At 36.9% G+C, this 24781-nt stretch overlaps 1 protein-coding gene across 1 annotated transcript in view; it reads left to right on the forward strand.

The window, feature by feature from the left end:
• The window catches only part of CNTNAP2 (contactin associated protein 2), a 1342199-nt gene that overhangs the window by 42260 nt on the left and 1275158 nt on the right, over positions 1–24781 (forward strand). Inside the window, exon 3 of the mRNA XM_044920022.1 lies at positions 21489–21682. Within this exon, the coding sequence (XP_044775957.1) occupies positions 21489–21682 (194 nt within the window). The remainder of the gene's footprint in view (positions 1–21488; positions 21683–24781) is intronic.

Consider the following 24781-nt stretch of genomic DNA (forward strand, 5'->3'; position numbering starts at 1 on the left):
ATCCAGCTGAATTCCTGAGAGGAGACGAAATCCAGGTCTCCTACTCCTCCGCCATCTTGCTCCGCCCCCCTAATGTTCTTATTGTTAGCAGAGGCATAACATCTTTTTCTTAGGGCTGTGTTGCAAGATTAAATAAATAACCTGTTTAGCTCAGTGCTTATCACACAATAAATGTGAAGTAAATAAGGAAAATAAAAAATAAAATTGTTATCAACAATGTAAAAAAAAAAAAAGAGTACATACTGCATGCTAAGTCTTTGGATCCCATACTAACTGAGCATTTGAAAACTGGCTGTAGAAAATCCTTTCCTTGATATTTCATATTCTTCTGTAAACAATCTGTAGGATTTGTTAAAAAGCTAAGATTGCCAGAGAGTCACCAAACACTCTGAAAGCAAGGTAAATCTGAACTGATAACAAAGCCAGATGAATGAGTGATAGGAAGGTATAAAGGCATGGACTTTAGCTACACCCATTATCTTTCACACCCTGAGCTAACCCAAAGACATACACACACACACACATACATACACACACTATATTCTCTCCATATATAGTATGTATAATATATATTAAAAGAGTATATATAGTGTGTATTAGCAATGTGATGCAGTATTAGCTTCAAGACAAATCTTTCATCCACTTTTGGTCGGACCAGATGGATCTCCCAAGCCCCTGTTATAAAAAAAATACTATAATGCATCTCTCATCAGGATGACGTAAGTGTAATATTTCCTGAGATTTATAGCACTTATTTAAAAAAAGAAAAAATGTATGAATAATTTAAAGAAATAATTTAGCCTTATGTTTTGAAAAATTAACTTTTATTTCTCAGTTATTGAACATGTACCTTGCAATTCACTGACCCATAATTACATTGAAGTCACAAACTATTTAGAGTTAATTCATAGTCATTAAATTTCATATCCTCGGAGAGCACATTTTCAAGATGACAAATGCTTCTCCCCATGAATTAGTGCTGAATGCACTTTCTTGTCTTACCTGATTGTTAATCTGTTGACAAGACTGTAGCAAATACACAATACCACACTGCTTCACTGTTCAGTAATAGCAATTTCAAGAATTCACTAGATGTGATAAGTAAGATGATAGATGCCTTTACTCATACAGAAATTCTTGTCTACTTGCTACATGTGCCTACAGCACATGTATTTGTAATTTTTGAAAAATTAGAATGAAAAGTGAGAGCTAAGTAAACATTAGTATTATGGCTAACCATTTCTGTATTTTATATTTTTCCTCATTAGTTTACAATATCCTTTTTTTTTTTTTTTCATTTTCTCTCATATTCTTTTTTAACTTTAAATATGCTTGTTGTTCTTGTACTGGACAGTTTTCACAGTTGCACTGAATTGGAAGTTCTCTACTAAGGGATGGTGAGAAAGAGTCATCTTTAACCCCAAATTCAAATAATAACAGGAGACAGTGTTGCTAATGGAGCATGATGCTTTTTGCCTTTATTTCAGAATTAAACTAGTGACACTTCATTCATTTTTAAAGGGATTTGATTTGCCCATTAAGAAGTTCATAGAAATGCTTTATTTTCAGTTTCTTAAGAAGGCCAAAGTATTTTGCATACTCCTCTCTGCTTAACATATTGCTTCATGTTTCTTCATTAAGCAAAATCACATTTGAAAACAAAACTATAAATGAAAATAAAAGATGTTATGTTTACGTTTTCAGTGATCTTTTATTTTTAATATCTCTTATAAAAAATATGTTTTGTATGGTGAAAGAAAGCTGGGCTTTGGAATCAGACTCATCAGAGTTCAAACTAAATTCTCCCCTTTGTTCTGTGTGGCCTGGGCCAGTCACCTAAACTTGCCAGGATTGTGTTTTTAAACATGCATAAAATGGGAATTTGGGTAAAGATCACATGTAAGTCTATTACTATATATGAGCATTGAATGTAAACCATTTTATTAGTATTTTATTTATGGGAATGAGACTAAAGAGTAACATGCCTGTTATACAGTGGGATGATCTTTAAAGGTGGCTTTAAATGAGATACTTTTTTAAAGCTCATACAGTGGGATAAGAAAATCCTTAAAACATCAGTAAGAAAATAGACAAAGGCCATAAAGAGATAATTTACTTAGTAGTTTTTTAATTAGTGTATGTATGTGTGTGGAAGATATTCAGCATCACTAGTTAACATGCCAGAAGGTAAAATTACAATGATAAACTCTTTTATATCATAAAAGTAAAATAATAATAATGATAATATGTCAAGCGAGTGAAGATGTGAAATTTTATTCTATACCAGTCCGTTTTATTCATAATTTTACCTACTTTAAATCAATGTATAATTAGTTTCATTTTCTGTTCTTTTCATAAATAATTTGGAAATAATCTTTATTGTTATTTCTATTGGTTACAAAGTTTTCTATATAACTTTTTTGTGCAAAGTTCCCTAACTTTCCCCTATGAAAATTTAGATGTCTCAGTTTCAGCTGGTTATGAGTAGTGGTATAGTAGAACAAAAACCATATTCATGCACATATCTCTTTCCTTTAGGGAAGGAGTGCCCAACAATAAGACTTATTCCTATAGGAGAAAATATTCCAGTGTTGGCAAGGTAGAGTTCAGAGCTTAAAAGCGTGATTACATTTTGACTATTAAAAAAAAACGTGCTGCCACATCGACTCAAAAATAATATAGTCAACCACTTTCTTTTCTGGAAGAGCTTTTATATTTGTTTTTCCATGGCACCCCACTCTCCTGGTTTTCTTCCTACCTCCCTTGACATTCCTTTTCCTTTTTCTCTAAATAGTTACCACATGTTGGTGTGTCCACTCAAGTCCTGGACCCTGTTCACTTCCTTCACAAAAGTATCTCATTTAAAGCCACCTTTAAAGATCATCCATATACTGATGACTTCTAGATTTATATCCTAAACCCTGACTTCTTCCTGATATCCAGATTTATATATACAACCTACTTGGAATCTTGACTTGAATGTCTAATAGACATCTCAAACCTAAGGTGGAAACACAACTTCTGATTTTCGTACCCAAATGTGCTTCTCTAATACAGTAGTTCCCCCCCTCTTGTCTATGTGGGATATATTCCAAAACCCCCATTGAATGCCTGAAACTGTGAATAGTACCAAACATATACACACACACACACACACACACACACACACACACACACACACCATGGTTTATTTCCTTTACGTACATATCTATGATAAAGTGTAATTTATAAATTGAGCACAGTAAGAGATTAATAACAGTAACTAATGAAATAGAACAATTATAACAATATACTATAATAAGAGTTATGTGAAGGTGGTCTTTCTCTCAACGTATCTTATTGTACTATATACGCCCTTCTTCTGGTGAGGATGTGAGATGACAAAATGCCTACATGATGACATGAAGCGAAGTGAATGACATAGGTCCATCTGCTTCCAGGGATAACTGAAACCATCCCAATACACTGTCAGTTCCCCAAGCGAAAATATCCAGAAGCTATCCTTGATCCCTTCTTTTCTTTCACCATTGCCACTGGTAGCCCTGACCCTAAAACCCAGTCTAGCAGCTTGTTCTGTCACTTCTCTCGTCCACCTTCCCACCGACAACACGCTTTAAATCAGTTCTCTTGTGATTTTTTTTTCTTTCTCTCTAGTTTCTGTACTCCCTTACAATTTATTCTTCATGTGGCAGTTACAGTGGCATTTTGTCTCCAGCATAAAACAAAGTTACCACTGTAATTTGATCAGAAGTTGTTAGAAATCCAGATCATCTCACGTTTTCTGAATTACAAAAGCACAGATATAGTATACAGAAAATTAGGCCAGGTACCCTAAGGCAGGTGTGATGTGGAATTTCTTTTTTTTTTCTTCATAGTGATAAATTAGATAATACAAGACTGGCATTCACTTACAGCTTAAAATATAAAAATCCAATTTCCTACAACAAATGCGTTTTTACAGTTCTGTGGTTATCACAAAGTTACAAGATTATGTTTTGAGGAATTAATCAAAAACTGTCTAGTTAGCAACTGAATACTTTAATCTCTTGCTTTTTCATTGTATGTCAGTAAATATAAAGAGAAATAGAGAAAATAGACCGTAAGAGAAATACAGTTTGCATTAGATAAATACCTTGCCCCACCTGCCCTTATCGCTAATATTGCTTATCGTCTTACTCCTACAATCATTGGGTTTCAGGTATTTTATGATGAGAACTTTTGTGAATGAGATGGCTAAAAAAATGGTGAGAACATTACTTATCAAAGAATTTATGCCAACAATATTGTATCCTCTTGTTCCAAGGTTTCTCATCGAATACTATTTATGACTTCTTTTTTAATTTTTATCATGGCTGACTCGAAACGTTGAGGCTTTTCATTTGGACACCGTGTTCCATAAGGTAACACAAACTTATCTTTGTAATGAGGCTTGGGACCTGCCATTTGTGCCCCCCCCCCGCCCCCCGCAAATTCATACATTGAAACCTAACCCCCAGTGTGATGGTATTTGGAGCTGGTGTCTTTGGGAGGTGATTAGGTCCTGAGGGCTGCTACTTCATGAATGGATTATTGCCCTTATAAAAGGGGCCCCAGAGAGATCCCTGACCCCTGCCACCAGGTGAGGACACAATGTGAAGACAGCCGTCTATGAACCAAGAGGAAGACTCTTATCAGACCCCCAATTTAGACTTCCCCACGTCCAGAACTGTGAGAAATAAATTTGTTTTTAAGCCCCCTAGTCTATGCCACTTTTATTATAGCAGTGTGACCTGTCTTAAGTCAGGTCCTGTGGCTTCCTGATTCTGGTCCACTGGTCATTCTGTTATAATACATTACTTCAGTCTCAGCCTGCAGATAGAATTAGTGATGTGGTGGTTGGGCAGAGGTGAGTAATTTTTCATGACAGTGGAAGATATTAACTCTAGGAAGGTATACAAAGCATTTGAGGTCTGTTTTGTTTTGTCTCGATATGGTTTGTGACTTTTTTCTTTAAGTTGTCCTATTGCATTGTTAGAACAGCCAATTTCAAGCTTGCACTATGGGAAAACCTATTAAAGAAGTTCTTCACAAGGAGAATTGATGGCTTTATGTATATGAAGATGACATTTATAGAAGACTGTACTAAAAACAACTGCATTTCCAAGACCCATCTGTTATATGTACATATATACATATATATATGTATATATATGCCCTACTGTTGTTTCCCTACACATTCAGACCCTAAAGAGGTGGTACTACTATAAATATTTTCTATTTATATCAAAATACACCCACAACTTTTTTGGTGAAATAGGTTTATGTTACCAACTATATGAATGTAAATGTGAGAAAGCTCGGCACACACTAAAGGCTTGGGGAGGGGGAATTCTCCTGCCTCCCCACCAGCCTCAAGAATGGACTCAGAGGAAAAAAAAAGAAAAGAAGAAAGAATGAGCTGGATCCCAACCACCCTCCTCCCACAGTGCCAACCCTACAATGAGAGTTTTAGATGCGATTTACAAGAATCAGCAGCTCAGTCAGCAATGACCCTCCCACCCCCATCCCTGTTTGATCAACAGACAAGATTTCCCCCTGCACTCTCCTTGGAATCTCCTCCCACTAGCGGCCCTGCTCATCTCCTGATACCTGGCTTCACCACTGCAAGACTAATCCCCTCCAAAGTTCCTCCAAAGGTCCTTGCAGCCCTTTATCACTTCCATCCCCACTTCCCATAAGGACTGCAACCACCCACAAAGTCACTTTCCGTCTCCACTAAGAACCAGTTCCAGGGCAGATGGCATCATGGCCATCTCCTCATGGGCTATACTCCCAAAGCCTTCTGGGGAACAGACAGCCATAGGGCAAGCAGTGTCTGGGCCAGATGGCCGGGGGGGGGGGGTTTGACAACGGTCTTCACCCCCAAAACAGACACCCCCCTCAGGGCTCGTGAGGATTCTAAGCCTGAACTTGGAAATGGCATAACGCCTGCATCCAGGAACTGGGCTTAGGTATTGGAACAAATAATACGCACAAAAAGTGCTGGCCAAAGAGAAAGGAATCACTTACTATGCATGAGTTATGGGGAAGATCCAGAACTTGTAAAAGATATCTGAGTTTGATTTAAGGGGTGTGTTTACTAAATTTAACTATATTGATCTTGAAAATAAGCCCTTTGCAGTTTCTCTCTGAAAACAAAAAAAAAGGGGGGGGGGGAAACTAAAGCAGAGAAAGAAACCTATGTTTTCAAACATTTCAAATTGCTACATCATAGAGATTGAGTGTACAAATGTAAAAAGTGGAGAAATGAGGCAATTTTCCACTTACTTCAAGTCAGTAGAAATATCTGTCTCAACTGTCATGATCTTTTGTAGGAAAATGGCATCATCTTTCTGTACTTTCATGTAGACCTAGCTTGAAAATCACTGCATATGCAAGATATCTTCCTTAGATCATGGCATAGATCATTGACAATTTTGTATTGTTGCATGCATCATTGTATATATAAAACGTGTATCAATTGACTATCATTGTACACACTGCAGACAATTTTGCATATAGTTTTGCATATATTATTTGCATAAATCATTGGCATTATTGCATATCCAATAACAGATTTTGCTAATGTGCAGATAATATGTATACCTCTTTTTTGCTATTCGCATTTTTTCCACTGATCTCTTTTATGGCAGAGGCTCGGCCCCTAATGAGGCTTCAGTAAAGGAGTCCCTGAGGCAGATGGCATGGAGATATTACTTGCATCCCTAATTATTTTGTTAATAAACAATAAACTATATTTAGTTACCAGTGAGAACATTTTCATTTTGTAAATGTGCCTCTGACCCTTTTGTTTCTTAAGTGAAGGAAACCGTAATAAATAACCAAACCTCACTTGGTATAAAATGCTAGCTAGAGACTAGGTTTTGATGATATAGATGAGAATCAGTTTTGAAATTCACTTAATTTTAGCCACTTAGCTAAAAGCTGCTACAGAAGTTAAAGGGATTCTCTATCGTGATGAGTTAAATTTGAATTCTTAAAACTTTGACTTTGAATTGTGCATTCCCTCAGTCAAGTCTGCTAGGTAACTCTGGAGCAGACCAACACCAGGATTGCCCATCCCACGTGGAATGAGAAAGTCCTTGCTCATTTCTAACACATCAGAATACTCTGTCCACTCCCTCTCCTGACCCACTTAGGCCATTTGCTTCTGCCACACTGAGGAAGAGGTGGTGAATATGTTCACAGGCTTGGGCATGCATATGTCTGAATAATAACTGCAGACAAGTAAAACGTGTTAAAACTGAACTTCAAATGACTGTTCCTACCCCAGCTTTGTGCATTTTGAGTACGAGATTTCTGATTCAACCCAAGGACCTTTTAAAGATAATGGCTAAAGATTTAATTTATAAAGATTTAACAGATGACGACAACCAAATGATTTTCAAGAATGAGCAAATACATGTTCTTGAGTGAGAATTCACTTACCATATATTAAGCCAAAAATAATATTTAACCTAAATACAATGAGTGCTTTAACAAAAATTTCTCTCCCTCTGCCCCTCCCCCTGCTTATGCCCTCTCACTCTCTCAAATAAATAAATAAAATCTTTAAAACACACACACAAAAAAAAACAAAACCCTTAATGGCTGGCATCTAGAAGTGCTCTATAAATATTTGCTGAATGAATAAACCAGGGAAGTTATTTGTGGTAAAAATGGAATCGACCAGACTCTTTAATAATAAAGGTTATATATAGTCAAATGTTACTTAGCGATAGTATAAATAATATCCTCCCCCGATGTTAATAAAATAGATCAACCAAAACTTGGATAGCTGTTAGTTTTAAGGCAATAATAAATAAAAGTCACTTGATAGTATTGCTAATAAATTCAACATAATAGTTTGTATTACATTCCAACTTTCTTTGTGAATGAAATGAAAGGCTAGTTAGTCCAGCCTTCCATCAGAAGTAAAATTCCCCTCTGAAGAAATTCTTATTATCCAGCTTTCAGCTGAATAGCTCCAGTAATGGGGAGCTCACTACTTGTAGTAATCCACTCTATTGTTGATATTATCATAATGTTTTTTAAATTGTCATACTGAATTCTGACTACTTATAATTTTAATCTTCTTTTCCTGATACCACCACCTAAAGTAGCACACAGAAAACATCTGTTTTCTCTTTGTTACAGTATTTCCAAGACATTTAAAAAAATAAGAACATACATTGTATACACTGTGTGGTTAGGAAATTTAGAAATTGCAGAGCATGTCAATGTTCAAGATTTTCTAATCAAACTTAATTATTATATTACATTAATTAGACTTGTGTACATGTGTTCACTTTTACACCCTGGCCCAGGCTAACTTCCTGTGAAGATCTACTCTTTCTGATGAGAATAGAAATCACACTGAGGCTTCTATGCAGAACAAGAAGCTCATCATACCTAATTTTGAGCTCACATTAGTTTCAGCTGCTATCCAGCCTTTATGCAATTTCATGCAGCAATATAGTTCTTGTGTCTAGCTTTCTTTTCCTTGTCTATTATAGCATATTCTTAAGGTAATATTTAATATTAAAAAAACAAATTAGCTTAAGTTAAAGGTCTTAAAATATAGATGACCTGTGAAATTCCTGAAAATGTATATTTTTTAATATATGAAACTAAACGTGCCTTGCAGTAAGCCTATTTCATATCTCAGATAGTGATTTACCTCTGAAGTGAGGAATATGTAAAGAAGCCTCAATAGATTTGCTTTTAATTTTGCCTAATTCCAAGAAATTTACTGATTTTGATGATGCAATTCATATCTGGATACTATCAACATTATAAAGAGATCTCCCTACAAATTTTCATAGTGTAGTATGTAGGACCCTTGAAGGAACAACCATATTTAATAAGGAAATTTTTGTTCTCCCAGCAAAGTATTTGTTTCAAATTTCTTAAAATCAGTTTGATATTGTTTTCTTTGTTGATCAAATTCCAAAATATAAAGAATTTGCAGCAAGATGAGCAATCTATAGACGACAAATGCAACCAAGTGTCGAATCAAGAAGTAAATTTTTTCATTTTGTTCAAGCAACATATTAATTTCAAAAATATGACTTAAAGCTGCATAATCTATGTACATCAGGGTGCATACTTGTGGAGTTTATGGTATTATCATTGCACCATTGAGAAACTTTTTATCTCTTCTTTCAAATAGTAGAAGATGGAAATTGTCACCCCTTGATTTTTTCTTGTAAAGCTTCAGCATCATTGGTCCCTTCAAAGAAATATGATGAAATTAGGTGCTCTCATGATTTTGGTTACTCTCTTTGAACATTTTTAGTTTTTTGTCTGTCTTAAAATGCCAATCCCATGAGGTTGAGCATTTTTTAATATGTTGTATAGCATATATTCCTTTGCGTGTTTGTGTGTGTGTGTGTGTGGACTGCCTGTTAAGAGTCCTTGATCATTTTTTTTTAGATTGAATTGTTTGAATATCTCTTACTGATTTTCAGGACTTATTTATACATTTTGTATATGAGTGTTTGTTGGTTATATGTTTGGAAATACCATCCCTTGATCAGTGATTATCCATTTCACTCTCTTATTAATGCCTTCAGATAATCAATAATTTCTCATTTTAATATAATTTATCCATCTTATATAGCTAGTGCTTTTGAGTCCTCTTTAAGAAATCTTTCCCAACTCCCGGAATATGATGTTATTCTCCTATATCATCTTCTAGAAGCTTTAATGTTTGACCCCTTGCATTTGGATCTACCTATTTTTAACTTGATTTTTGAGTACAGTATAGGGGAAAGTCACATTTCACTTTTTTCCCATGTGGATATCCAATTGACCTCAAATATATTATTGAAAAAAATACCTCTTTTCTCTACTATTTCTTTGTATTCCCTATGTTAGCACTGTATACATATGGTTCTGTTTCAGGAATCTATATTTTGTTTTGTTTTTTTCCAGTTCTGTCATTTTCTTTTTTTTTAATTTTATTTTATTATGTTATGTTAATCACGATACATTACATCATTAGTTTTTGATGTAGTGTTCCATGATTCACTGTTTGCGTATAACACCCAGTGCTCCATTCAAAACGTGCCCTCTTTAATACCCATCACAAGACTAACCCATCCACCCACCCCCCCTCCCTTCTAGAACCCTGTTTGTTGTTTATTTTGTCTGTTTGCCTATCCTTGCACTCATAACACCTATGTCTTAATTTACAATAATTTTATAATAAGTTGTATTAAAAGAATAAGTATAGTTATCAGGAAAATGAGAATTAAACTTACATTGAGCCAGAATGTCTAAACTAAACTTACAGGAAAAACAAACAAAAGGGCTAACAACATCAAATTTAGGTAAGGATGTGGTACAACGGAAATTCATGACCATACTACCGTGTATGTTTGGGGAGGCAGGGGTAAAAATCGGCTCAACTACTTTGGGAAGTTGTTGGTAAAATTGACTAAACTTAAAAATACAAACATGTATGGACCCGCAGTCCTACTTCTGGGCATATGCCCAACAGAAGTGCACAAATAGGTGTTCACAGACATGAACAAGAATGTTGATGGCTAAATTATTCAGAATAACCCCACACTGGAGATATCTACATGTTTAACACTAGAATGGATACATAAAGAGAAGTAGATTATACAATGTAATATCAGACAATAAAGAAAATGAGCAATCTACAACCTGCTGTATATACTGCTAAATGCAACTCCATGGATGAATCTCTGGAGCAATTCATTGGGGAAAGGTGACCACATTTGGAAAAGGACACCATGAGAGCTTATGGGTTGCTGGCAAGGATTTCTTTATAGATCTGTGTGGTGATTACACAGTTATGTTCATTTTGTAATAATTCTTAATACAATATGTTTATGATTTGTTCATTTTTCTGTTTATATGTAAAGCCTTAATAAAAATGTATCAAAAATGTTTTGAACGTAGTCCTGCAAATATAGTACCATAGTTAGATGCCATCATTTCAGCACTGTATTTTCCACAAAGTAAATTAAGATCGCATTTTTATTCCTACACATTATACACCTTAGTTGTGAAAAGGATAATGCACGTGTTCATGATGGCCATCTTGGTTTATTACTGATGATAAATTGTGCTGGTGCAAGCTCAGATTTGCAGTCAGTCAAGAACATTTTACATCATAATTCAGTTAGTTATCCTGTTAGGTCTCTCTTCCAGCTTTATGTAATTGACAAATTTCATAAGCATGTCTTCCATGCCTTAAGTAATAAAAATATAAATGACAGTGTACAGGATGAAAGCCTGTGGCAAAAATTAGGGAGCTCTTGGGGCGCCTGGGTGGCTCAGTCGGTTAAGCGACTGCCTTCGGCTCACGTCATGATCCTGGAGTCCCGGGATCGAGTCCCGGGATCGAGTCCCGCATCGGGCTCCCTGCTTGGCGGGGAGTCTGCTTCTCCCTCTGACCCTCCTCCCTCTCATGCTCTCTGTCTCTCATTCTCTCTCTCGCAAATAAATAAATAAAATCTTTAAAAAAAAATTAGGGAGCTCTCTTCAAGTTGACATAGTCATTAATCAAAATATCTGGGGCATAATTATTAACTAATTTTGGGTGCCCCCAAAACTGTTATCTTCCAGACCACATTTTACCATTTTATGTTTATGAGAGATATTGCCGAATGCTTTGCTAAAATCAATTTATACATATATTTACAGAATTTACTGTGTTCTATTAAACAAGGAAATGATCAAAAAGGAAATCCTTGTAACCCACATCATATTCCCACCAACACTGCCTCCAGTACCACCAACCCCCCATTTCTCCTTTATTCTAAATGCTCATAACCCACATGCCAGATCTTGAAGAAGAGCTTTCTTATCTATTTTTGTTTCTAGATTCACTAAGTCCTTTGTTTTTAATGTTTGTGTGTGTGTGTGTGTGTGTATGTGTGTTGGTGGGAGGGCTATCTTTACTTTTCTGGCAGCTCCTTTGATAAATATTCAAAGAAGCTAGGTTACATTGATGAATAATGCCAGTCCTTTGGGATATAAGCTAAATGTTTCAAAAAAGTTAAAGCAGCTCTATCTCTCTGCTTATGTCCCAGCTTGTCACAGGAGGTAATTCCTGTACTCAGTTACTAGTTCTGCTCCTTCTAGGATGAAGGGAAATCTCTTGTCTTCATTGGAGAAGGCAGAAATGGGAGACAAGCCATTCTGTCGTCTTGTCATCTAATGATGTCTGATAAAATCAATTCTCCTTTTCTGTTTTGTTTCAAAATGTACTTTAATACTCTTTCATTTTAACGTTATATAGGCATTAATTTTCCCATATTTTAGGAATAACCGTGGCATTGCCATTTTTCACTTTTCTAGCTCACAACAGACATTAATTAAGGACTGGGGCTCTCTTTTCTGGCTTCCAATCAACAGCTATAGCTCCTTGGTTGAAGCCTGTTCTAGCTCTTCTAAGTAGGTCAGATGCCACACCTTCTAGCTGTTTATGTCCCACTGTAAATAAAATCTGAGCTCATTAGCAGGCAACTTTTTGCACCTCTTCAGATGCTGTTGTTTTTTTTTTTTATTTATCAATGAGATAATTCTCAATTGTCTGCTTAAACTTTATTTTTTCAAATATTGCCTTTCATTAGTCTTATTATTTTAGACCAGCTTTCATTTGTACCTCAAAATACACTTTTAGTGATACTCTTACATTACATATATTTTTCAATGTTCAGAGGGCCTTTTTAATCTGTGGCATCATGACTTTTATTTTTTTCTTTGTCAATTTTGAAAAAATTTCAATCATTACTTCTTCAAATGTTTATATTCTACATATTTGTTTTATTCTAGAACTTTTTAGACTTCTCATTGAAACTCCATCTTTATCCTCCTTGTCTACAAATTTTAACAACTTTATTGATGTATCATTGATGTACACTAGTAGTTACATATTTAAATTATGCAATTTGATAATCTTATATATGTTATTCCTATGAAACCATCACCACAGTCAAGATGATGAATATATCCATTACCCCAAGAGGCTTATTTTTGCCACTTTGTAACCCCCCCTTTTTTTAAAGATTTTATTTATTTATTTGTCAAAGAGAGAGAGAGCGCACACAAGCAGGAGGGGAGGCAGAGGGAGAGGGAGAAGCGGAGGAGCCCGATACAGGACTTGATCCCAGGACCCTGGGATCATGACCTGAAGCTGAAAGCAGATGCTTAACTGATTAAACCACCCAGGCATCACTGTAAACCCCCTTTTTTCCCCCTCCTTGTCCCCCTTCCTCCAGCAATTACTGATCTGCTCTTGTTCTTATACAACAGTTTGCATTTCCTAGAATCTTATATAAATGGAATTTACCATATGCACTTTTTTTGTCCTGGATCCTTTCAGATTATTTTCAGATTAATCATGTAGTGTGCATCGGTGTCCATTCCTTTTGATTACTGAATAGTATATGGATATACATCATTTGTTTATCTGTTCATCTGTTGATGGACATGTGGGTTGCTTTCAGCTTTGGGCTATTACAAGGAAAGCTGCTAAGAACATTGTGCACAGGACTTTGTTATGTTCACAGGCTTCATTTTCTCTTGGGAAAATACCTAGGAGGGGCATGGTGGGATCATATGGTAAGTAGTACGAAGCAGAAGTACCTTCCTCCATTCAGATGATTCTTTGCTCAGCTCTGGGTAGTTTCTCCATATATGTATGCTAATCATTACTCAACTGAAGACTTTGAGGAAGGCCCCTTCTACTCCTTCTTTTGCTTCTGACTCCAGGCAACTGGTCTCACAGCTCTCTCTTCTCAACTCAAGGATTCCATCATGTTCTGCCTGGGTTCTTTCTAATGTCTCATCCTGGAAACTCTCTCAAAATAGGAGGCTGGGAAGTAGGACTCACTTCATTTTGTCCCATATCTCAGGGATTCCAGCCCTTGATTGCCTCATATCTTATGGTCTTGCAAACTACCATTTCATATATTTTGACTGCTTTTTCATTGTTCCAGGTGGGGAAGTAAATTCAATCCCTATGACTCCATCTTGGTCAAAAGCAGAAGTTCTTGAATTCTAACATGTTTCATTTTTTTCCTATATTGACTTCTGTATGAATCCTGCAATATTACCTTTCAGCTGAGAGATTCTTTCTGAGGTAATATGTAATTTGTGGATTTTCCTCTGATGGAGTTTTCTTTTTCCTGTCAATGACTATATATTTTTTAAAGATTTTATTTATTTATTTGAGAGAGAGAGAATGAGAGACAGAGAGCATGAGAGGGAGGAGGGTCAGAGGGAGAAGCAGACTCCCTGCCGAGCAGGGAGCCCGATGCGGGACTCGATCCTGGGACTCCAAGATCATGACCCGAGCCGAAGGCAGTCGCTTAACCAACTGAGCCACCCAGGCGCCCCAATGACTATATTTTTTTATTCCTAAGATTACTTTTTGGTTCTTTGTAGTATCTGTAAATGCTTTATTTCCCCTGGTTGTATCTGATCATTACTGCTGTTTTTAATGGGTACATTACTTATTTTATATTTTTGAGAATATAAAACATATTTATTTCCACTGGTCCTCAATGGTTCTTACATCTGGAGTTAATTCCCATTGAACTTTTGACTTTGTTAGCTGACTTTGTGGCATTTGTTTTCTTTCCTGTGATTTGAAATTTTGGTTTGCACACTCTTCTTGACAACCAGTCTCCCTGGCTCTCTGGCTCTGTCTCTCACCTCCTTTTCTGCTGGATAGTTTTGTGACTTTCTGTATTCAGCTTCCCACATCTCTAGTCCAGAACCACAACCTACATGGATGACCTTGTGCCTTTGTCTGGCAGTGTTATTAGAGAATCGTAAGTCCAGTCACCGAGTCAGTGGTGCTGAGCTCATATATACCTGTTTCCTAACTTCCTTTTTTTAAAAGATTTTATTTACTTGGGGGGGAGAGGGGGGAGGGGCAGATGGAGAAGCAGACTGCCTGCTAAACAGGGATCCCAAGTCTGGGCTCCCTCCCAGGACCCTGGGATTACAACCCAAGCAGAAGGCAGACACTTTGAGCCACCCAGGTGCCCCCTGTTTTCTAACTTCTCTGGGCACAGTCTATCTAAGCCATATTTCTAAGTCAGTAAGCAGCTGTTTTAGTCTTGTTTCCCAAGCAAGTTAGTCCTGGGACTTTATTTTCAGCCCTGACCCAGGCTTCCTTTCTCTGACACACATGGAGAGACTTACATTTACCAGTATTCCCCAGGATCCAGTGCCCTGCTAACTCTGTGTTTTCCCAGACCCTGACTCCAGCTAGCCCCTGCTTTGGTCCTACCCATTGCCTTGCATTTGGGTTGCATTTCTTGTGCATGGAGATGCTTATCTTATATTTTATCCTGGCTATGTCTTTTCAATTTTCTTTTTATCTATTTTATCTAAAAATACTATGTATTTATAGTAGAAGGAGGCCTCCAAGCCTGAACTCATAATACGATCTTGCCCGAAAGTCTCCTTTTCAATTTATTCTTTTCATCTGATACATATTTTTCAATCACTTATTAAAGGTAGTTCTACACTTAATTGAAAAAAATTTTTCTACCTTTTTCTTTTAAATTAGAAGCTAGGCTTATAATCTCTGGTGGTGTTTACAACCACCCACTTGAACATCATGTTTATGCAGGAAACATTTATCACTAGAAAAGAAATTTCAAGCCCTCTCTTGAACCACCTACTAAGTTTTTCTTTTTCTCAGAGATACTGGTTTATAAATTATAAAGCAGAAATAGCCATCATAATTATAAGCTTTCACTAAGTTTAGAGGGCTAGTTTCATTCATTTCTCCAGGTTCTGTATTACAATTTATCACTCAAGTAACCCCAGTAGAATGGGACACTAGAATATAAACACTATGTATCTTCATAATTCACACACACACACACACACACATGGGGTGTATGCATGTGAAAGAGAAAAAAAGAGAAGAGAAAGGGAGGGATGAAGGGAAGTGGAAGAGGAGAGGGAGAGAAAAAGAGGGAGGGAACAGCGTCCTTCCTGTCTAGGGAACGGTAAGAGTTTTATATAAGTGCACATGTTTCAGTTCATGCTAACAACTTTCTAGTTATCAAGTGATATTTTTGGTTCTTTTATTTCCAAATAAGAGTAAGTGTTGTCTTCTTCGAAACTAAGAGTTTATGACTATTCACTATCTCTACCTCCTCTACCTTCTCTTCAACTTTGCAGTTTTTTTTTCCTTTGAGCTATCACAACATCCACTGGGAATGCATTTGCCCTCTTATACTCTCCACAATATGCTGGGGAACACTTCTCTCTTATATACAATTTTCCCGAGGTTTTTGTGATGAAAGGGTTATCATCCTTAATCCTTGGATCAATAGAGGCTACACATTTCACAAGCCAAATGAACAAAGTAATCAACTTCCCCAAATTAAACTGCTTTATAGATCAAAGAGAAATAGGAAACTTTTCATTGATCTTTCTACCATGTTCTTCACGAAAGCCTGACATTTGCCCTCCCCTTGAGGTTAATCACTATTCTCTCCACATGTACTTCTGCAAAGAAATAACTTTTAACTTATATTTTCCCTTCTTTTAGAATTTTGTTTCCCTTAAAGTTGACAATAAATTCTACTTTTTAAAGTAGTGAGATTAATGGGATTAAGTAGTTGTAGTTAATTGCCTCCTCATTGAAAAATTGTAATGCAGTAAAAATGAGTAACTTAAGAAAATTTATACTGGAATATTTTTTAAGGACTAGTTAGGAGAAATATTCTAATTTCACTGAACAGTTAATTGCTCACATTTGCCCCTCTTCAGTCATTGTAATAATTGCATATTTACTTCAATGACCAAATCACCTTGTTGCTTTTGGTAACACACAGAATTTTCTATGCAGTTAGCTGTAGAATTTCCCCCAAGTTTGGAACAATATATATAAGAGATAAGAAAGTATATGAATAATCTCTTGATGATGGGGTGTGTTATTATCCCAGAAATTCATCTACAGCTCCTCTAACATTTTACAGAATTCTAGGTAAAATAGGCATGTGGATGATAGATGACTGTAGGGAATATCAGATACTACAACAGGGGGAAAACAGCATATAAATAACACACACGGACAGAGACAATGAACTCCCATTGCTAGTGAGCAGATTATCAGGAGATTCCAAGGAGGTATTGCAGATTGGATTCCCCAGGATATAAATTCTAAGATGGAGAAGAACATGTAGGGAATTTATTAGAGAGTACCTTTGGGATGGAGACTTGTGGAAGGTAAAGGGATGAAGTGGAGAGAGGCAGAGGGAGAAGTTGAGATGCAATCTACTCTCTGTGGAGGCTTCAACCAATTCTACAGACTGCCATGACCCACCAGTTTTCCCAAGTTGGGGCAGGAGGAAGGAGTGCCCTTTCAAACTCCTGGTTGACCAGTCACTGCACGTGTACAACCCCAGGAAGGGACATGCCCTTGGATACAGTGCCTCTTTTTCACTCCGGAAGTTCCTCAAGAGGAATTACAGCTAACGACTGTCTCTCAGCCACTTTGAAATAACTGAGGTAATAATTCCTCCTGTCATAAAGGAGGACCTGAATGGCACATCACAGCTTCTTCTGCTGGAGGTAATGCTTGCAGTGGACATGCTGATACTTGAAGGAGAAGTTACAGTTTCTCACTTTTACTGGAACATGTCACACCCTTGTTTATATATCGTCTGTGGCCGCCTCAGTGCTACAATGGCAGAAGTTGGTAGTTCTACCAGAGGTGTATGGTCTGCAAAGCCTAAAATATTTAGTATTGAACCCTTTATAGAAAAAGTGGGCTGTTCCCTGATATAGGGTTACTACCTTCAAAGAATATTACATCACTTCCTAGTAACCTAAGACACTCAATACAGAATGTATTTTTTCTTGCCACCTCTCCTTTGTGCTATCATAGTCTTAGGTTTTACTTCTACATCTGTTATAAACCCTCTAATTCATTGTTCCTGTTTTTCTTTTAAACAGTCCATTAGGGGCGCCTGGGTGGCTCAGTCATTAAGCGTCTGCCTTCGGCTCAGGTCATGGTCCCAGGGTCATGGGATCCAGCCCCGCATCGGGCTCCTTGCTCCGCAGGAAGCCTGCTTCTCCCTCTCCCACTCCCCCTGCTTGTGTTCTCTCTCTGTCAAATAAATAAAATCTTAAAAAAAATAAAAAAAATAAATTAAATAAAATAAACACTCCATTAAGGGTACCTGGGTGACTCAGTCAGTTAAGTGTCTGCCTTTGGCTCAGCTCGTGATCCCAGAGTCCCAGGATGGAGCCCTGCATTGGGCTCTGTGTTCAGCGAGGAGTCAGCTTCTCCCTCTCCGTCTGCCCCTCTCCCTGCTCGTAGTCACTCTCTCTCACTCACTCTCTCCAAAATAAATAAATTAAAAATCTTAAAAAAAAAAAAAACCTCAATTATCTTTTTTTTTTTTTAATATTTTATTTATCTGACAGAGAGAGAGAGCGAGCACCAGCAAGGAGAGCGGCAGGCAGAGGGAGAGGGAGAAGCAGGCTCCCACTGAGCAGGGAGAGCCCAATGTGGGGCTCAGTCCCAGGACCCTGGGATCTTGACTTGGCCAAAGGCAGATGCTTAACTGACTGAGCCACCCATGTGCCCCCACTCAGTTATCTTTTAAAGAAATTTGAAAACATGAACAAGTATTTTATCTTCACTGACATGTTTACCATTATTAGCATTCATTTCTTCATGTAGAAATGAGTTTCAATATGGAAAATCTTCCTGGAGGCTGAAAAATTTACGTTTCTTATACCTATGGGTGATGAATTCTCTCAGCTTTTGCCCTAAATATCATGTTACTTTCATGTTTAAAGGATATTTTTGCTGCATATAGAATTTTAGATTGACAGATTTGTTTTTTCCTTTCCTTTCCATCCTATCAGATGTCATTCTTTTGTCTTTTGCTTTGCATCATTTTTGCTAAGATGTTATTACCCTCTGGCTACTTTTGAGATTTTTCTCTTTAGCATTGTTTTTTTTACCAGTTGATTATGATGAGACTTGGTGTATTTATCTTTGTATTGATCCTGTTTACAGCTCTGAATTCCTCAGATATCTGGGTTTACTATTTTCAGCCACTGTTTCTTCAAGTGTATTTTTTAGGGGTGCCTGTGTGGCTCAGTGGGTTAAATATCTGATCCTTGATCTCAGCTCAGGTCTTGATCTCAGGGTCATGAGTTCAAGTCCTGTATTGGAATCCATGCTGGGCATAGAGCTCACTAAAACAAACAAACAAACAAACAAAAAACTAGGGGCACCTGGTGACTAAGTCAATAGAGTGTCCAACTCTTGGTTTTGCCTCAGGTCCTGATCTCAGGGTCCTGGGATCCAGCCCAGCGTCGGGCTCTAGGCTCAGTGCAGAGCCTGCTTAGGATTCTCTCTCTCCCTCTCCTCCCTCCTCTCTCTCTTTCCTTCCCTGCCCCCTCCAAAATTTATATATATATATATAATATATATATTTCAGAAACTTCCATTTTGTTCTCTTTAGTTGTATATTTTCCCCATTAATATCTCATATTGTTCATTCAATATTTTATATTTTCTTTCAAATAATGGAACTAATTTATAAGCTCAGTTTTAAAGTCCTGGTCAACTAATTTCATCATCTCTGTTATTTACAGTCTGTTTCTATTGACTGACTTTTATCTGGTTTAATTCATTTTTTCCTTCTCCCCCAAATGTCTTATATTTAAAACAATTTTTATGCTGGACATTATGGATGCTATGTTGTTGAGCTTCTGAACTTTCACGGCCTTTCTTAATGAAGTGTTGAGTTTTGTCTGAGCAAGGAGTTAATTTATTTGTAGGTCAGATTGATCTTTTTTCAGGCTTGTTACCAACATTTATTCAGATGTGCCCAGAGTAGCCCTTAGTTTAGGACTAAATTATTCTAATATTTCTGAGATGTCTGCTGAATGCCTAGCCTTGTTCAACAACTTCTCTCAAGTGTGAAATTAAACTACTTCCCACCCTGGGCTCCCTTTGGTTGTTGTTCATTTCATAATGGCCTTTACCTGGTCTTGTGGAGTCTTGGTCTGCAAATACACAGCTTCCGATTCATACAGAATCTGGACTCCAGAGGCTCACTGGTGATCCTATGCAGATTTCCAGAGCTCTTTCTCTTTAGAGCTGCCCCCTCCTGGTACTTTGTCCTACAAATTCCAGCTTCCTCAGGAGATTTGATTTTGATATGTCTCCATCTCATTGACACTGTTGTACTCTGGGATGCTCTTTCATATGCCACAATCCAGAAAGTAAACGAGGCAGAAAGTCAGGAAGCTGGCAGGGGTTACCTCATTTGTTTATCTTCTCTTGTGGATCAGGGATCCTGTATTGTCCATTGTCTAATCCCTATAAAGGGATTATACATTTTGTAATTTTGTGATTTTTTTTATGGCAGGAGAAGTATTCTATCATAGCTGAAAGCAGAAACAAGCCATGTAAACATCATTAAGTGAATGATATATCTGTGATGATTTGCAAAATGATTTCTATTATCACAGTCCTCATAGAATAAATTATTTTATTGTCTCTTTTAAGTTTTTTGTTTGTGAAGTGCTGCATATATATATTGATATGCTGTACATGGGATAATTTCTTGAATACTTTTCTACCATTCACTCCCATTAGTAGCCAAACTCACTCAAAAAATTATATTGCCCCTTAGCACTAAGCATTATGCCATATTTTCCATAATATATTTATATACAACCATAGTTATTTTATATAGTGGTATAAACTAAGAGTATTTTTTTCTATATTAATGTTATTTTTCTAAAAATTTTTTTTGCATTTTTATTATTTAACAATTTTTATATTTTACCAAAAGAAGTTTTACTTCATTTAGTTACTGAAATTATTTTCCTCAAAATGTGGTTATCAAGAGGCCTGGGTTGTATATCTCTTAAGGGTTAATGAATACATTCCCTGAGTAACTATATACCTTAGTTCTCATGAGTATGGGACTTAATATAAGATTAGACCTCCTCTTAAGAACTACTAGTATTCTTTGAACTCTGAACTTTTTAATGCAAAAGAGAGTTTAGAGTGGTGTATAATTGCTTTTTGTTTCATTTATAATCAAACATAAAACCTCACATGAGGAATTAATAGATTGTTACATTTTTTTTCCTAGTGATTTTTATTTGAAGAATTAATGGTAAATTGATCAACCCTCAGCCAATTAGACTTTGACATGTACTAATAAGATCTAATTGAGGAATTATGAAGACATTTGCTCAGGAGAAAATGAGCACATAATTATACTATAAAGAAGTTAGAGTATCAATGTTACCCAGCTGGAAGAATATTAGTTGAAGTCCCAGTGGCATCTATAAAGGACATTCCATAATATATCTGTAGAATGTTGCACTGCTAAGGCCAATTAAAAGATGTAGAATAATCCATAGTCAATTGTAGAGCTTCAACTCTATCCATTTTCCTCTCTTGCCTCGACCTTCTTCAGGTGCTGGGGGATGGTCTCCATCCGACAGTGACCATTATCAATGGCTTCAGGTTGACTTTGGCAATCGGAAGCAGATCAGTGCCATTGCAACCCAAGGAAGATACAGCAGCTCAGACTGGGTGACCCAATACCGCATGCTGTACAGTGACCCTGGGAGAAACTGGAAACCCTACCATCAGGATGGGAACATCTGGGTGAGTCACTGTCAGAAATGCAAACACAGAACCTTGTGGCAGATTTGTGACCCCAGACCCTCCAAGTCCTGGCACAGTTTGGGGAGGTGGAGAGGGTTGGGTATGGCCAGGCTGAAGGTTGATCATGCTATTTTTGTTTCTTGTCTTTGTGTTTGTGTCCTCTGGTACTTGCTGAGAGAGAAAAGAAATGTGAGTGAAGCCAGAGAAGGTGGGGAAATGGATCTAAATCCCAGTGTGCCTTGCCCCACACCCTGCCTTTCCTAAATGGCCGAAAACCCCTATCTTGCAAAGTGGATGTGTCCCCTTCCCTGGTTTCTAGTATATTTCACAGAAAACAAAATCTCCTAATAAAACTGTGTTGAAAACTGGAAAAAAAAAAGGTAAATAATTTAATGATAATAGAATACTAGAATTTCTTTAAACACAATATTTCAAGTTACTGTATTTTTGTCTGGAGTACAGATCTGAAATGGTACAAATTGTACCAAAACACTGAACCATGAGTTAACGAAATAGAATGAAAAAAAAAATTCCTGACTTACGTTTTCATTCCTTACCCACCCCCCACCCCCCCCACTCTTACTTGCTCACACCGTTTCTGTTGAAGATATTTAGTTAAATCTTTAAAGGACAACATGGGAAAAGGTCTACTGCCCACAGGGTCTGAGTGAACTCACAGGCTCTGGACAAGGGGCCGTGTACTCTGAAGCACTTTACTTCCTGCCAGAAGCAAGTTAAGTTTTTTATTTTGCTTTAATCCAGGCCTGTTCAGATGGAATAGCATTCACTGAGCCACTGACCATTTATGTATAAAGTGAAAAATAAGGTAGAAAAAAATGGTTTTCTTTTAAAGAAAAACCAAATGGAAGACCAGCCATAGTTCTGGAGCATATCAGGCACTACACTGAACATCCCCTCCCCAGTTTTAAATATTTTAAAATATTACTGGTCTTCACTCAGGTGTATGCACTTGTCGATATTTGTCTAGTCAAAGCCATCAGGAAGCCATTCATTCACTCATTCATTCATTCTTGTTGATTGAAGAAATAGTTTCCTCTGGCTGCAGTTTCTATCCAAGGTTAAAGGCAATGGGTCTCAAACTGAGCTCTCCATTTGAATCACCTAAAGACGTTTTAGAGTATATGGATTCCAGGTACATCCAGACCGGTTAAATCTGAATCATATAAGTAGAAATTAGATGAATGTTAATGATAACTTTTTTTGAAGACAGAGATCTTCAACTCAGGTAAAATATTGAAATTATGAGAATAATTTAGAGGAGTAGGAGCAGTGATTTATGGCAAGAAAAGAAATGTCCCATACTAGGGCGCCTGGGTGGCTCAGTTGGTTAAGCGACTGCCTTCAGCTCAGGTCATGATCCTGGAGTCCCAGGATCGAGTCCCGCATCGGGCTCCTTGCTCAGCGGGGAGCCTGCTTCTCCCTCTGACCCTCCCCCCTCTCATGTGCTCTCTCATTCTCTCTCTCTCAAATAAATAAATAAAATCTTTAAAAAAAAAAAAAGAAATGTCCCATACTATATATTATATATAATTATTATATTAGTGGCTTAGACCCTTACTACAGATCTATATTCATTTTATTCTTTTATTATGAGAGAAAAATAGTTTAAACCATTCACTCTTAAAATATCTCAGTTAAATTGGAAAGTTGTGTGTATCCAATCAAATGTTCAGCACACTTGAATAAATTACTTTAAAGTACTAAATTTTGAGGGATCTAGTTTAGTTTAACCAAAATTAGGTAAAGCCATCAATATTAAACAAGAAGAAAAAAGAAGGAGTAAGAGGAAAGTCACTTTTTAAGTTGTGTTCTTCACAGTATTAGGTAGAGCACTGGGAATTTTCAGCCTGATCAGGGCCCACTCTTAGAGAATTTATATTTTAAAAATCCTCAAGTAATTTTTGTGGGTTGACAGAGTTTAGAGCTCCTAGTTTGGGTAGGTGGTCATTTCTACAGCAGTATCCAATGATCATAACTGTCATGTAAAATCAGGATACAATGTTCTGATAATAAAAATTCCTCCGGGGCACCAGGGTGGCTCAGTTGGTTAAATGTCTAACTCTTGATCTCGGGTCACATCTTGATTTCAGGGTCATGCGTTCAAGTTCTGTGTTAGGCTCCATGCTGGGCAAGGAATTTACTTTAAAAAAAAGTCCTCCAGAGTTGTTCTTTATTTCATCAAGCCATGATTATATGACAAAAGTAGTTGTTAATTGGGATGGATAAGCTGTAGGAAGCAAGGAGAAGGGATAATGTCTCTTTACGGAAAGTTTTCATCTTACAATTAAGATAATACAAAGTCTCAAGCCCAACGTATAGAAAAGTGATTTTCGACTCTGGATATACAATAGAATAACCTAGAGAGCTTTAAAATATATGGATGTCTGGGTCCCACCTCCAGAGATTTGGTTTAGATGGTCTATGGTGCAGCCTAGGCATCAGGTTTTTAAAGTTCCCCAGGTCTTTCTAATGTACAGCCAACATGGAGAACCATATTTTAGATTGGTTTTTGGCCCATAGGTAAGGTGGGGATGGAAGAAGTTTATTGTGAGACACAAAAATAAAAATATTAGAAAATTAGAAAAGACCTTCCTCAAAGCGTAGAGGAAAGAAAGAGACTGACCAAACAGACCAATCAAGTGGGAGTAGACAATTAAGGCTCAGATCACAAATTCTTCCAGGAAAGGATTCATTATTTTCTAACTCTCTGTGGATTCTAACTTAAAACCAGATTAGCATGTTGGTGATACTATTTGAGGGCTGCAAACCAGACTCCAAACAATCTTCCACATTTCTGTTTTTGTAAGGTTTTTGTCCCACAATTGAGAGTGTCAAATCCTCTTCTATCATAATGCACTAAAGTGGTAATACAGATAGCTGGTAAAATGCAGAGGCATTTGGGTTTTAATTTACTTATCAGATACTTAGCAGTTAGGGATAGTTTATTCTGACTAAATACAGAGACATAAGTTCAAAGAGCTAAGAAAGGTCGAATTTTCCGGGTTGACTTGGACTCTTTGGGTTTACATAAAATACTAGGGGCTGAGTGAGAGAGACAGGGCCATGCAATGGAAATAT

The sequence above is a fragment of the Neomonachus schauinslandi genome, chromosome 12, assembly GCF_002201575.2.
Source record: "Neomonachus schauinslandi chromosome 12, ASM220157v2, whole genome shotgun sequence".
Classification (NCBI taxonomy): Eukaryota; Metazoa; Chordata; class Mammalia; order Carnivora; family Phocidae; genus Neomonachus; species Neomonachus schauinslandi.